This window comes from Neofelis nebulosa, chromosome 7, assembly GCF_028018385.1.
Source record: "Neofelis nebulosa isolate mNeoNeb1 chromosome 7, mNeoNeb1.pri, whole genome shotgun sequence".
Lineage (NCBI taxonomy): Eukaryota > Metazoa > Chordata > Mammalia > Carnivora > Felidae > Neofelis > Neofelis nebulosa.
The window spans coordinates 119,785,781-119,801,766 of NC_080788.1; the positions used below are offsets into that span (position 1 = coordinate 119,785,781).

The 15,986-nt window shown below is 43.9% G+C and overlaps 2 protein-coding genes across 4 annotated transcripts in view; one reads left to right on the forward strand and one right to left on the reverse strand.

Moving 5' to 3' along the window:
• The window catches only part of HEATR4 (HEAT repeat containing 4), a 49,223-nt gene extending 47,218 nt beyond the window's left edge, over window positions 1–2,005 (reverse strand). For all 3 annotated transcript variants that reach the window (XM_058739588.1, XM_058739584.1, XM_058739586.1), the window contains exon 1: window positions 1,891–2,005. The gene's annotated coding sequence lies outside the window, so the exon portion shown is untranslated. The remainder of the gene's footprint in view (window positions 1–1,890) is intronic.
• Window positions 2,006–2,053: 48 nt separating this feature from the next.
• Window positions 2,054–8,083, forward strand: LOC131517469 (acyl-coenzyme A thioesterase 1-like). Its single transcript, XM_058739593.1, has 3 exons — window positions 2,054–2,624; window positions 4,185–4,387; window positions 6,762–8,083. Exons 1-3 carry the CDS (start codon window positions 2,054–2,056, stop codon window positions 7,359–7,361), a joined length of 1,374 nt encoding a protein of 457 aa, XP_058595576.1. The 3' UTR covers window positions 7,362–8,083.
• The last annotated feature ends 7,903 nt before the right edge of the window (window positions 8,084–15,986 follow it).

The window sequence follows — 15,986 nt, forward strand, 5'->3', positions numbered from 1 at the left end:
GAGCTGAAGTCAGACACTCAACCAACTGAGCCACCAGGCACCCCTCTGCTTGGGTCTTGATCTCCAGGTCACGGGTTTGGGCCCTGCTCTGGGCATGAAGCCCACTTAAAACAAAATGGTTAAAATGGTACATTTTATGTTGCTATATACAATTAAAAAAATACTGTTTAATTATAAAAGCCATGTTATTTCTGATAGAAATTATGGACAAAGAAGAAAATTAAAACTACCCAAAATACAGGACGCCTGGGTGGCTCAGTTGGTTAAGGGTCCACCTTGATTTCAGTCTAGGTCATGATTTCACAGTGATGGGATCATGCCCCACATCAGGCTCCAAGTTGAGCCTGCTTGGGATTCTGTCTCTCCCTCTGCCCTTCCCTCGTGCTTGTGTGTGCGCTCCCAAAATAAATAAACTTAAAAAAAAAAAAAGACATTTAAAGCACAATGGTTCAGAGCACAGACTCTGGAATCTGATTGCAGAGATATAAATCCCAGTATATCTAGTTGCTTGATCTTTAACAAATCATTTCACCTCTCCAGGCCTTAATTTTCTCATAAGGTTCTTGTAAGGATTAAGAGCTAGCTATTATTATTTACTTTCTTTAGATTCTGTGCCCAAAATACACTGAAATATCCCACAGAACCAGTGCAAAAGTAATTAGAGCTATAGGGAGTTGCATGATTAATGACCAGCAGGACATAAGAACATTGGAAACTAAGTAAAAAGTCCTTGGGTGGCCTTATTGGGAGCAGTGGCAAACACAAATTGTGGGCTTGAAATAAGCTTACACAATTTGCAGATTTCTCTAATAAAAAGGATATGAAAAATCATGAATGTAAAATCAAATACAAGGCCTTGGAAAGGGCCTGAAGTTAAGTTTAATGAAATATCCACTCCTGGGTGGATTTTATGAAAAAGTGGGAGGGGAACCTGGGTGGGTCAGTTGGTGGAGTGTCTCATCTGACTTACACTCAGGTCATGCTCTTGTGACTTGTGGGTTTGAACCCCACATGGGGCTCTGTGCTGTCAGCCTGGAGCCTGCTTGGGATTCTGTATCTCCTGCTCTCTGCCCCTCCCCCACTCATGCTCTAGCTCTCTTTCTCTCTCTCTCTCTCAAAAATAAACATCAAAAAAATTTTTAAAGACTTGACTTCAAAAAAAAAAAAAAAAAAGTGGGGAAAAGGTGAAATGTCCCGGATGACAAAGAGATCACGTTTGCCTAAATACAGCAACTTGACAATGCAGTATAATCTCAACTGGCTATTTTTACACCTATAAGGAATGAGGTTGAGGTCACACAGCTAGTAAGACTCCAGGCCCCTAAAATGTAGGATAGTGTAGAAGATAAGCATATACACAGGTAAATATACAAGCAAAACACCATGATGCACACTTTTAATGAAACGCCCTATAATTATTAATGGGAGTGAATCAGTCAACAAATTGATAAAACTCAATTCCAGGCCTGCACTTGTCTTAGCCATTGACAGCCAGCAGCCGGCCCCTGTGCAGCAACACTGCACAAGCCAAAAAGCTTATGAGAAGCAGAACTAGGAAATTCTTATCCCACATAAAAAGTGCAGGTTTTTCAGTATGCAAAGCAAGTTCATGTATATCTATTTTCGCTCTTTCTTTTATTTTTTGTTTATTTATATTTGAGAGAGAGAGAGAGAGTGCGCCAGCCGGGGAGGGGCGGAGAGAGACGGAGACAGTCTGAAGTAGGCTCCAGGCTCTGAGCTGTCAGCATAGAACCGGACTTGACTCAAAATCACGAGCTGTGAGATCATGACCTGATCCCAAGTCGTATGCTTAACCGACTGAGCCACTCAGGCGCCGCTTTGGCTTTTTTTTTCTTTTTTTTTTTTTTTTTTTACAAGTAAGCTACTGACCTGATGTGCAAGAGTCTGGCCCTCCAAGCTCAATTTGGCGTCCTCCTTGGCCGCACAGGGCGCTCAGCATGCAGCTGAGGCAACCTGCCACTAGAGGGTCTCTACTGGTTTCTAACTTTCTCCACGGTGTTCATTGAAATGAGGTCAAAAGTCAAAAGACAAAATGGTGGCCTCCTCTGCGGCTATGCTGCGAGCTTCTGGACTCCGCCGATGGGGTCAGCTGCCAGGCTCTCCAAAGCTATGGTCTGGTGGCCGGGTCTCGTGGACACCTGCCCGGAGGACAGCGACCTGGCGCCTGGAGCCCGCGGGCCGCGGCTGCTGGGACGAACCCGTGCACATCGCGGTGTGCGGCCTCGCTCCGGGACAGCCCGTCACGCTGAGCGCGTCCCTGCGCGACGAGAAGGGCGCTCTCTTCCGGGCCCGCGCGCGGTACCAAGCGGACGCCGGCGGCCTCCTGGACCTGGCGCGCGCGCCAGCGCTGGGCGGCAGCTTCACGGGGCTCGAGCCCATGGGGCTGCTCTGGGCCCTGGAGCCCGAGAAGCCCTTGGTGCGGCTGGTGAAGCGGGACGTGCAGACGCCCTTCGCGGTGGAGCTGGAGGTGCTCGAGGGCCACGAGCCCGACGCCGGGCGGCTCCTGGGCCGAGCGGTGCTGGAGCGCGACTTCCTGCGGCCGGGGATGCGGCGGGTGCCGGTGCGCGCGGGCCGGGTGCGCGGCACGCTCTTCCTGCCGCCCGGTGAGTGCGTTACGTCCCAGGCTGTCCTGTCTGCCTTTCTCTGGCCTCCTGCAGGTCTACCAAGAGTAAGGATGTAACTCCCAACATTGCAGAGGTCTGTGGGGACGTTAAAGTGTACCCTGCCTGGGGAGGTGGCTCTCTTGCTCCAAAACTTAGAGGTCAGTTAGAAGACATCATAAGGAAATGGAAAAGACAGTTGTAAGTAAAAGCGAAACATTTTATAGGTAGTTCCAAGTCTTTAACGACTTTTAAAATAGTTTCTCAGTATAGCAAGTTTACTTCTAACTCCCACAGTATATCAAGGTTAAGGAAACTGGTATAGGGCGCCTGGGTGACTCAGTCCATTAAGCGTCTGATTCTTTGTTTTAGCTCAGGTCATAATCTCAGGCTTGGTGGGTTCGCAACGCCTCTGTGCTTACTGCTTGGGATTCTCCGCCCCCCCCCCCCCCCCTCGAAAGGAAGAAAGGAAGGAAAGGGAAGGAAAGAAGCTATTTCCCTAAAAAAAAAAAAAAAAAAATCAACATGGATGAATTTCAAAAAGAGTACTGAGTGAAACAATGAAGTCCCAGAAGAACACATTCAATATCACTCCATTCAGATAAATAAAACTCAAAAAATAGGCAAGATAAAATACTGTTTAAGGTACATGTATAAGTGGTAATACTGTAAAGAAAATTAAGAGAATGATAAAATTCAGCATAGTGAAAAGGGAGAGAAGGGGCACAGATACTCGGGGCTTGGATAGTTAGTACTGAGTTATTTCTTAAGGTGTTGGGTGTAAAGTGTTTGCCTTATCATTTTTTCAGATTTTGCATGTTAGGTATAAACTTTTTGTGTAAATGGCAAAACTGTCCGATAAACAGAGTCTAGCTTAATGCATTTGAGATTCATTCATGCTCCGTATATCCAATCGTTTCTTCTTGTTTCTTAGTAGTACTCCATTCTGTGGGTATACTTCAGTTTTATTCATTCAACAGTTGAAGGACGGGGGTTTCCAGGCTGGGTTTCAAGTCTTTAGAGATTACGAATAAAGTCACTGCAAACTGTTGCATACAAGTTTTTGTATGAACACCAATTTTCATTTCTCTTGGGTAAGCACCTAGGAGTGAGATTGTTAAATCATATGATTAAGTATATGTTTACCTTTATAAGAAATTGCTCAACTGTTTTCCAAAGTGGCTGTATTGTTTTGCATTTCCACCGTCAATGTATGAGGGTTCCACTTACTCTACATGTTCTCTGGCATTTGGCATTGTCACTTTTGGGGGGGCAGTGGGCAGTGGTTTTGCTGTTTTCATTGTCTACTTGTAAATTATTTTTAATTAGAAAAGTAATGCATACTTAACTGTAAAAAATCTATGGGGCTTTGAAGCTCTGGGCATAGGGGAAATGTGGATTGAGCCTGTGCCACTGTCTGGATCTTTGAAGGCCAGAGATCTTCTAACATTTCTGATTGTCAGCAGAAAAGTTTGACATCACCAAGTAGACAACACATGGCTTTTGACACCACTGCAAAGAGTTTAAGAAATAGTTCAGTTTTGTGTTTTGCTTCTTCCAAAGAACCTGGGCCCTTCCCTGGGATTGTGGACATTTTTGGAGCTGGAGGTGGCCTTCTGGAATATCGAGCTTGTCTGCTGGCTGGCAAGGGTTTTGCTGTGATGGCTCTGGCTTATTATAACTATGAAGACCTCCCCCGGGGCATTGAGACCCTCCACCTGGAGTACTTTGAAGAAGCTGTGAACTACCTGCTGGATCATCCTGAGGTTGGAATGTCTCTAGGTTTTTGTGATCTGTGTATCAGGTGTTCTCCTGACTGCTCTTGGTTTTGATACAACTTGACAAATTCACGACAGCTACTCCCAATACCCAACACACATTACCATTTATAGTTACTTCTCGTAGACAGTTTGTCTACAATTATATGTTACCATATATTCTGCTACTAAAGATGTTCTTCTTCGGTTTGGAATTTTAAATTCCAGTATTTTATAGTTTATTATAATCAGCTCAAACACATGTGAGAATCCTAAGTTCGATACAGGAAGGAGAGGGAAAGGGAAAGGTAATCACTTATCTCCAGAAGGCCGTAGGTTAAATGTTTGTGTCTAACAATGCTCCCTTCTTTGTGGCCCTTCTGAGAACACAGTATTAAATGAAGAACTGGGCCGCCAAAGAAGCTAGTTATTAGGAAGTGCTTTGAGGGCTTTATAGGTTCAGAGTATCAGAGGATCAGAAGATACACCTTACTTATTTTACAGTTCAGAGCTCACAGTGGATGGGAAGCTGTGGAACTCTTAGAAAAGGTGATAGGGTGTAATGGCACCAGCACAAAGTGTAGACAGACAAAAGTTAAAGTTAAATGTAAGTTTGATTTCACCAACTAGTAACTAGTTCCATGACCTTGGGGCCTCCCTTTCCTCCGAAAAATTGGGATGGTAATAATATATCATTTAATTCCTAGTACTTTTCTTTTATGAGGAGTAAATGGTTGAAACCAGTCAAGGGTGCTATTGGAGAAGTCATAAGGAAAAAAAAGACTGCTGTTGACAGGTGACTCAAATGGCCATTTGGTTTTTTGTTTGTTTTGGGTTTTTTTTTTTTTTAAGTTTAGTCATTTGTTGAGAGAGAGACAGAGAGAGAGACTTAACCAGGCCCCATGCTCAGCACACAGCCCGATGTGGGGCTTAAACTCAGGACCCTGAGATCATGACCTGAGCTGAGATCAAGAGTCGGATCCTTAATTCTGGAGCCACCCAGGCGCCCCTCAAATGGCCACTTGTAATAGAAGATTTTGGTAACTGTGGCAAGAGCAGTCCTTGTGGAATAGTGCAAACCCAAGCTACCCTGAGGGGATTAGGTAGAAAAGGGAAGACGAGAAGAACAGCTACAGACAATTTTGTCTCCACAAATTTTGCTGTAAAAGAGAGCAGAAAACTAGGGCAGAGTGGATGTGAGGTGGAGGGACTGTTGTGAAAATGGAAGAGGTACTAGAGCATTTAAGTACGCTGATGGGAATGGGCCAGTTGAGAAGAAAGTTATGAAAGAGGAGAGGGAGATGATGTAATTGTAGGAGGGAAGTCCTTGAGAATGAGAGTGGAGGAGATCCCAAGTACAAGCAGCAGGGGGCCTTTGTTAAGCACAGAGATGCTTCTTTGGAAACAGAAGAGAAGGTATAGAGCTTGAGTTCACATGGCACTAAGTAGATCTCGCAGGGGGAAATGAGGAGCAGTTCCTACTGGGCTATTTATTTTCTCCACCAAGTATGAAGAGCTGAAAGTGAAAGAAACAAGGTTAAAGGTTAAGGGGCTTGAGGAGGTAGGAGGTGTGACACAGTCTTTTACAGAAGTGGGAAGCGCACATAAGTGAAATGTGGCAGGATAGATGGGAAATATGGATGCTTATCTGAAATTTGTGGTCATGAAATGAAAGTAAGCTCTGTCAGCATAAATGTGTAGTTTTTTTTCCAGCAGTGTTCACTTGCACAAATACAGGCCTGGAGGAAGTGAATAGGGGGGTTTAACCAAGGTTAGTGTTTTTCCAGGAAAGTATAACCAAAGGCAGAGAGATCTTAGAGTTAAGGGTGGTTACAAGGACGTGATAATAACAAAGAAGCTTGAAATCTAAAGTAAGTGAGAGGCAAGTAAGAACACAAGAGACATACTGATAGTTAAAACAACAGTGGTGGTCAAGGCCACCGAGAGGTGGAAATGGGTGGTACAAGAATGGTTAGCCTGGAATTATTGAAGATGGTGATCAGAGAGTGGAATGCTTGAAGCTGAGGTTTTAGAGATGAACTACTCACTGATGATGACTCAGTTTAGGTTATGACGGTGGGAGTGGATGGCTGAGACAGGGTAGGGAAAAAAACATTGTTTAAGTTTGAGGTCAAGGAACTGAGAAGCCAAAGTATTTACTCTGTCCTCCACATGGTTGTTGAAGTCACCCAAGAATGATGATGGAGAGACTGTAGAAAAAAAGACAGAGAGGAAGAAAAGTAAATACCCCAAGGTTGTAAAATTGGCAAATGGCAGAGCCCAGATTCTGACTCAGTTCTGCCTGGTATCCAGTTCCAGGCACTACAGATCATGCTGCACTGTTCATGGACTCGTTCTCCTCTCTCCTCTGTTCTTTTCTCAGGTAAAGGGTCCAGGAGTTGGGCTGCTTGGGAGTTCCAAAGGAGGTGATCTCTGCCTCTCCATGGCCTCGTTCCTGAAAGGCATCACCGCCGCCGTCATAATCAATGGCTCTGTGGCCAATGTGGGGGGAACCTTACACTACAAGGATGAAACTTTGCCTCCTGTGGGCTTCGACCAAAGTCGCATCAAGCTGACCAGAGACGGCTTGGCAGACATTCTGGATGTGCTGAACAGCCCTTTGGAGGGACATGACCAGAAGAGTTTCATTCCTGTGGAAAGGGCTGAGAATGCCTTCCTGTTCCTAGTAGGTCTGGATGACCACAACTGGAAGAGTGAATTCTATGCTAATGAGGCCTCTAAGCGCTTACAGGCCCATGGTAAGGAAAAGCCGCAGATCATCTGTTATCCTGGGGCAGGGCACTATATTGAGCCTCCTTACTTCCCCTTGTGCCAGGCTTCCCTACACACCTTGGTGGGTGGTCCTGTCATCTGGGGAGGGGAGACCAGGGCTCATGCCATGGCCCAGGTGGATGCTTGGAAGCAGCTCCAGACCTTCTTCCACAAACACTTGGGTGGGGGAAAGTCAGACAGACTCTCTTGAAGACATAACCCAGTATTTGAAGGTTGTGAGGGTGAGACTTTTATATGCTAAAAAGTATCAGTTAAAGTCAATTCTATCTGAGGTATTATGCTAACACTTTTGGGTTTTTATTCCTTTCTCTTTAAATAACATTACTGTTAAAAATAGTCTCTGTGGGGAATAAGTTTAGGAATTCCCTGAGCTTGCACCAATGGGTTAACAAGGTTTAGGATGAAAGTATCCAAAGTAAACAGGGCGAAAGCACCTCCAGCATAGTACAAAAGCATAAGAATGGGAAGCCACAGAATGAAAGCATCCAAGATTAGGTCAACAGGGAAAAGCGCTCCCAGCATAGTACAAAAGCAGAAAGCTGCTTTCACAGGAAGGAATGTCCAGAATAGGTCAACAGGGCTATAGACAGCAGCAGGGTGAAGCTGCCCAGAGTGGAGCTAATTAGCCAAAGAAAGGTGCCTTGTTGACCCTGAGGTAGCCTGCTGTATCTGTCTTCTCCCTTAGGCAAGTTAAGATAAACAGACACAGAGCCTCATGCCTGTGTAAACAACCATCTGCTCAGCGGAAAAGGTTTTGTTTTGTATTGACCCAAACCCTTAACACTACATATCTTTGAAACCCCCTTTCTCTCACACACATGAGTTAATGTTCATGGTTTCATGGTCTCTTTCTGCATGTTCATCACTTTTGTAAGCGTTCTGATCCTAATAAAAACAGAGCAAAGATCCTTACTCAGGGCTCTTGTCTCCTCCCAGACATTAGCCTCTCTCACATTTAATTCTGCATCCACTCTCTTGCTGGACAAGAGAGAACTCCAGACTCAAAGTCCGCAACAAGTCTCCATACAAACAATGTCAGGAATGAAAAGAGAGCCTTAAGTATAAGCAACTTTTATGAAAGTTTAAAATTGGGACATTACAGATAAAGTTGCTGTTTCCTTTCAGTGGTCTCAGCCTTGTCTCCACTGTCGGGGAGCAAGAATTCCTGTCCTGTCATAAGTCCTTCTAGCTGGACTAAGAATCACATTGACATAAGACAGATTAATAGGAGAAAATCAAATTTAATAGCATATGCACAGGAAATCCACACAGACATGGAAATATATTTACAATTATAGAAAAAGAAAAGGAAGATTTTTAAAACTCTTTAAAAATGTTTATTCATTTTTGAGAGGGAGGCACAGAGTCCAAAGCAGGGCTCAAACTCACAAACCGTGAGACCATGACCTGAGCCAAAATCAGATGCTCAACCGACTGAGCCACCCAGGTGCCCTGAGGAAAGGAAGATTATTAAGATGTAAACATGGCAACGTGATCTTTTTTTCTTAATATGGATTATGATTTATATTATTTATATATCCCTTTCTCTTCTGTTTTTTCATTGAATTTTTCTAAATTGCTACATTACTGAGAATCCTGCCTCAGATTCAGATAGCACCTAAATAAATAAAATGTCGTTTTGAAAAACTCTAGCAAGGGTGCTAACTTGAGGCTTGTGGTTTCTGGCTCTGCCAAGTCAGGACTAAAATAGAAGAAAATTGAGAACTAAAAGAAACAAAAATCAGGATGCCTGGGTGGCTCAGTCAGTTAAGCACCCGACTCTTGATTTTCATGATCTCTCAGTTGTGGGATCAAGCCCTGCATCAGGCACTTCACTAGCTGTGGAACCTGCTTGAGATGCCCTCTCTCTCTGTCTCTCTCTCTGCCCCTCCCTCCCCCTCTTGGGGGTGCGTGTGGGCTCTCTCTCTTTCCTTCAAATAAGTAAACTTTGAAAAAAATAAGCAAAAAGCGATGGAAGACTCGAAGATTTTGTTTTCTTTTTTTCACATGAAGAAAATGTGCTGCTTATATAGTTTCTAGTCCCCACTAACCTCAGTGGGCTGAGGGATGCCTCTTCCACCCATGCCCAGGAATGTAATAGCAGGTAGGTAGCTTTCTCTGCACTGCTGATTGTGCTTTCTGCGTGCCTTCCTAAGCACATGGGCAAGAAAAACCAGACTGGTTTAACTATACTCTCTAAGGCAATCTCTTCCCTTGTTCATCATGCTGGAATACTTAGCATCCTCAGAGATTGTGGAGCAGGTTCCTGAAAGAGCCTCAGGACAGAAACAAAAAGATGTTAAGAATGTGGATGGCCAGGGACACCCGGGGGGCTCAGTCATTCAAGGATCCAACTCTTGATTTCAGCTCAGGTTGTGATCTTGTGGTTTGTGCGTTCCAGCCCCACATTGGGCTCTGTGCTGACAGTGTGGAGCCTGCTTGAGATTTTCCCCCTCTCTCTGCCCCTCCCCCCACTTGCACTCTCTGTCTCTCTCAAAATAAATAAACTTAAAAAAAAAACAGTGTGGATGATCATGTTCCTTGACTGGGCCTTAGAGCACAGACACGGGGAGGTGAAGAGACCCTCCTTTAATCCTTTCTGAAATAAGATGGAGGTATAAACAAGTGGGGGAAGTAACATTTTAGTGTAGAGGTGAAACAGAATAAAAGTGCCATGGAGACAGTATTATATAAGGATGAGACAAACCACCTCTAACATGGTAGAGAGGTGGGGAGGACTTAAGAGAAGTGGCATTTCAGATGGGACTTGAACTACAGGTAGGACTTAAAATTGGGGGTTATTGGCCTTTTTTTAAAGGTAACGTATGTTTATTCTAGAAATCCAGAAAATACTGAAAACTATGAGGAAGTCAAAAGGCAGGCACTTAGTTACTCACTACCAAAGTGTACAGGATGGAAAGGGGGACAGGGAGTAACTTTGTGATGAGGAAGCTTGACAGATGCTACCTTACCCAGGTAAACATCAGTGATAAATTGTGTTGATACCACGTACGCTTGATGTAACTGATGTGTTGAAAGTGGCACTTTAAGTCTGCTGTCTTCCTCCCAAGAACCCATAACCCTAGTCTCAAGTATCAAGCAAGCCCGAATTAAGGGACATTCCGCAAAAGACCTCACCAAAATACTCAAAACTGTCAAGAACGTGAAAAACAAAGAAAGTCTGAGAAACCATCAGCCAAGAAGCAGCTAAGGAGACATGACTGTAGAAGTGGCTTTTAGGCAAACAGGCTTGAGCAATGGGATGCAGAAAGGGCCCAGAGCGACCACCTGGCTGAATACAGACAGGCCCATCAGGCGACCCACCTCAAAAATCCACAAGCCCTAACTAACCAATGCGCTACATTTTTCTTTTAAGTTTTTTTTTTTTTAATGTTTATTTATTTTTGGAGGAGAGAAAGAGCATGAGTGGGGGGAGGGGCAGAGAGGGGGGAGACACAGAATCTGAAGCAGGCTCCAGACTCTGAGCTGTCAGCACAGAGACCAATGGGCTACTTATAACTGGACACAGTTACCAAAAAGGGAGAATTCCATACATCACTGTCCCTCCTCATCTTCCCCCCCTTTAAAAACAGAGCCCACCCACTGCCTTTGCAGACACATCTCCTTTGCTGTCCTGCCTGCAGCCCACTTGCCCTGTATTCATTAAACATCTATGCCCTTTGTTCTGCCTCAGGTGAATTATTTTACCTCCTGCACCACCAGCTTCCAACTGATTGTCACCCCACATTTGGGGGCCTCTCTCAGATCGAGAGACATCTCATTTAGACACCACAATGACTAATGTAATATGGTATCCTAGATAGGATACTTGAACAAAAAAAACGACATTAGGGAAAAACTAAGGAAATACGGGCACGGTATGGAGTTTAGTTAATAATGATATATCCGTTGGTTCATTAGTTGTGACAAATGCGCCATAGTGATATAAAATGCTAACAAAACTGGGTGTTGCATATACAGAAGCTCTCTTATTTTGGACCTTTTCTGTAAATTAAAAACTATTTTAAAATAAAAGTTTTAAGTATTTAAAAAAGGAAGCACAATTAAAATTTTGCTTCATTTCCTTCCAGTTTTTTTCTACATACGTGTGTGTATTCATACTTTATCGTGTGTATAGATTTTTGTCCTGCTTTCCACTGTATGTCCTGCTTTCCACTGCTTTCCATTGTATGACCTAACATCATACAATGAGCACACACCATACCAAATATGTTGACAAGATTTCATAATCTATAATGACCTGAGCAGTTTTCTATTTTCGGACATCTCAGTTTAAAAAATAGTTTAGCTGTAGGGCACCTGGACTGCCCAGTCAGCTGAGGGTCCAACTCCATTTCGGCTCAGGTTCATGAGTTCAGGTTCATTTCACGGTTCATGAGTTCCAGCCCATGAGTTTCCAGCCCAAAGTTGGGCTCTGCGCTGACAGTGCCCAAGCACACTCTCTCCCCATCTCTCTCTGCCCCTGCCCCACTCGTGCTCGCGCGCTGTCTCTCTCTCTCTCTCTCTCTCTCAAAATAAATGAACTTTAAAAATTTTAAAACAGTTTAGCTGTAATGATTAGTGTTGTGATGATTAGCTTTGTAAATTCACTTCTGTGTAGATCTCAGACCATTTCCTTGGGATGTAGAAGACTTCCCTGTTAAGAAAGAGTAAGGCTGGAAATATAAGTTTATCCTTTAGGGATAATGAATAGGTTCTGTGTAGTTTAAAAGAAGATTCTAGGAGCGCCTGGGTGGCTGAGTCGCTTAAATGTCCAACTCTTGGTTCTGGCTCAGGTCATGATCTCACAGTTTTGTGAGTCTGAGCTCCACGTTGGGCTCTGCACTGTCAGCACACAGCCTACTTGTCTCCCTCTCTCTGCCCCTCCCCCACTTGCACTGTCTCTGTCTCTCTCAAAATAAATAACAACAACCACAAAAAAGATTCTAGGTCAGCAAGTTTATAGTTTCAAGGAAAAACAAGTTGCAAAGTTAATTTATTTCCAAGCATCTTTGTATAGTCACTAATCAACTAATGTTTTGCTTTTAAAAAGTTAGGAATTTTTTTCTAATGCTGTAAGATTACATATTTGACTTTTCATAGATATAAAAGTTCTTTGTCTTATAGGCGTTTCAAATAGTTTGAAACATTGTTCAGATGACTGCATAAATTGGTAAGATTTGTGATTTGTTTTGTAAGCTAATAGAGCTTCTTCTGCCTTTTTTTTTTTTTTTTTTTTTTTTTTAAAGTAGACTCCATGCCCAGTGTGGAGCCCAGTGCGGGGCTTGAACTCACGACCCTGAGATCAAGACTTAAGCTGAGATCAAGAGTCTGACACTTAACCGTCTGAGCCACCCACGTGCACCTTCTTGTGCCTTTCTTAACAAAATACACTGTATTCTAGCTTTATGAAGTCTGTTTATCTTGATAGTGTTAAGAAGAATGATCTACAATTCCTCTTTATACTACTGTAGTAGAAATGTATATGCTGATTGTTTTTTTAAATCATAAACAATGCCTATCTTGTTTGTTTAATCAATATCTTTGACAATCAATGGTACCTTGTAACTCTGACTTGGTTTTATGGGGTAGCCTGTCTCAGTGCCAAATTCTACAATCCCCATAAGAATTTTTTTTAGGGGCGCCTGGGTGGCTCAGTCAATTAAACGTTAACTCTTGATTTCTGCTCAGATCATAAGCTAACAGTTCGTGAGTTCGAGTGTCGAGTTGGGCTCTGTGCTGATAGCTCAGAGCCTGCTTGGGATCCTCTCCCTCTCTCTGTTTCTGCCCCTCCCCTGCTCATGCTCTCTCACTCTCTCTTTTTCTCAAAATAAATAAATAAACTTTAAAAAAAGATTTTTTAAAAAATCCCTGTAAAGCGAGATTTTTCTCTATGCGAACTCTATGCCATCCTGAGATGGCAGAACTAACCCACAACTAAATGCAGAGAAGCTGCATCTGAAAGGTTAGGAAGGTCAGAAAGGCAGAGGGAGGCTGCCCACAGTAGGGAGGGAGCTGTGTGCCCAGAGACGGCAGAGAAACAGGCTTGCACCAATCCCCGTAACATTTGGCTTTTAAAAACAGAGGGGATGAATTCCTTGAGTTTGTACAATGAGTGGGACTTGGAGCCTAGAGCTTTAAAAGTCAGCCGACTCAGCCCCGGGCAAGCCAGGAGGGTGAGTGATAGTTGGCTCGCACCCCTAAAAAGACAGCAGCCTGCGCAGAGAGGCAACATAAATACAGCAATGTATACAATGCCCGAGCAGGGGAGGGGGGGGGGGCAGCAAATGGGAGACAGATAGGTTCATACTGATTTCGTAGCATGTTGGGTGTTGGGGGACTTGGAAAACAAGGGAGCTGGCAGGCACCATTTCCTTCTCCCACCCCCAGCATAAATACAGGGCCTTCATGGAGGCAGGGCTGCACAGGCACTCGCTACCTAACCTGCTAGCAGTGTGCCAGGCCCATGAGTTCTCCTGGGCACTTGCCCACTCCAAGCCTGCCTCCTTGGCCCTGGATTCAGGGCATATTTTGTTAAAACTGCACTCCAGTCCTGCCCAGCCACAGGGTGCACAGCTGCTGCCCTGAGCTGCCTCCAGCTGGTGCACAATGCCCAGCCACAATGCGGGCTGCTCCCAGCTATGGGGTGCACAGCTGCCACTACATGCCCCCAACCACAGCCAGCCGTGTCCAACCATTGCTGTGCATGATGCCCAGTCTCTCACCCCAGCCACCCTAGCACCTGGCCCCCAGTTGCCACAGGGCTTCACAGTGCTTCGGGGGATCTCACATAGGACTAGCGGCACAGCAAAATTTTGGTACCTCTGCTGCCCACTCGCAAGTTCCCCAGGGGGCATGCCCCCTCAGAGCTGGCCTGCCTGGGTCCCACTAACACTACACAGAGCATGCACAGCCCCACCAGGCAGAGTCAGTGCAGACAACTGCACTGAAAGGAAAAGTGACTCACACAACAGCAGGGCTTAAGCAACACACATAGAATACTCTCCTGAAGTGCCAGGTTCTGGGACCTCTTCTTCATGAAGTTGCTACTTTCAAGAACAAAAAATATAGCTGACTTTCTTAATAGAAACAGACACAGAGAGGCAGAGAAAATGAGGAGAAAGAGAAATTTATCCCAAATGAAAGAATAGGACAAGGCCATGGCCAGAAATCTAACTGAAATGGATATAAGTAACATATCTGATAGAGAATTTAAAGAAATGATCATAAAGATACTCACTGGACTTGAGAAAGGAATAGAAGACATGAGTGATATCCTTATCACAGAGGTTAAGGAATAACAGCAGAAATAAGGGGCTCATTAAATGAAATGAGAAGCATGCTTGATAGAATGAGCATCAGGATGGAAAAAGCAGAGGAATGAATTATAGTGACCTAGAAGACAGAGTAATGGAAAGTAATCAGCCTGAACAAAAGGGAGAAAAAAGAATTATGCAAAATGAGAATAGACAGGGAACTCAGTGACTCCATGAAATATAATAACATTAGTATTATAGGAGTCCCTAATGAAGATAGAGAAAAAGGAGCAGAATATTTATTTGAAGAAATAATAGCTAAAAACTTCCCTAATCTGGGGAAGGAAACAGATGTCCAGATCCAGGAGGCACAGAGAATGTCCATCAAAATCAACAAAAGCAGGGGCTCCTAGGTGGCTCACTTAGTTCAGTGTCTGACTCTTGATTTCTGCTCAGGTCATGATCTTATGGTTCGTGGGTCTGAGCCCTGCACTGGGCTCAGCACTGAGCCCTCAGTGTGGAGCCCACTTGGGATTCTCTCTCCCTCTCTCTCTACCCCTCCCCCACCTATGCACATGGGCTCACACACACTCTCTCAAAATAAATAAACCTTAAAAAGAATCAACAAAAGTAGACCCACACCAAAATATGTTGTCATTAAACTGACAAATATAGTGATAAAGAAAAAAAAAAAGTAGCAAGACAAATGAAGCCAGTAACGTACAAGGGAAAACCCATAAGACTAGCAGGAAATTTTTTACAGAAGCTTTGCAAGCCAGAAGGGAGTGGCTTGATATAGTCAAAGCGCTAAATGGGAAAAATCTGCAGCATAGAATATTCTATCCAGGAAGGCTATCATTCAGAATAGAAGGAGAGAGGGGCACCTGGGTGGCTAAGTGAGCTCAGCATCGAACTTTGGCTCAGGTCATGACCTTGCGTGTTGCCCCTCCCTCACTAGCCCCTCCCCCACTAGTAGTCTCTCTCCCTCAAAAATAAACATTAAAAAAAAAAAGAATAGAAGGAGAGATAGTTTCTCAGACAAACAAAAACTAAAGGAGTTCGTGACCACCAAACCAGACTTGCAAGAAATATTAAAGGGGGCTCTAAGTGGAAAGGAGAGACCAAAGTGTCAGTATAAAGGTAGGAAACCCCAAAGCAGTAAATATGAATATTTCTGTAAAAAATCAGTCAAGGAACTCACAAAATAAAAGGATGTAAAATATAATAAAAAATCTAAAATACCTAAAATGTGGGAAGGAGATGAAAATAGAATGAGTTCATATTTAAGTAGTCATCAACTTAATATAGACTGCTATATGCAGAAGAGGTGACATACAAACCTAATGGTAACCATATATCAAAAACCACTAATAAATGTAGAAAGAATAAAGAGAAAGAAATCCAGGGCACCTGGGTGGCTCAGTCAGTTAAGCATCCAACTTCATCTCAGGTCATGATCTCAGGGTTCGTAGGTTCGAGCCCTGGGCTCTGTGCTGACAGCTCGGAGCCTGGAGCCTGCTTCAGATTCTGTGTCTCCCCCTCTGCCTCTCTCCCACTCA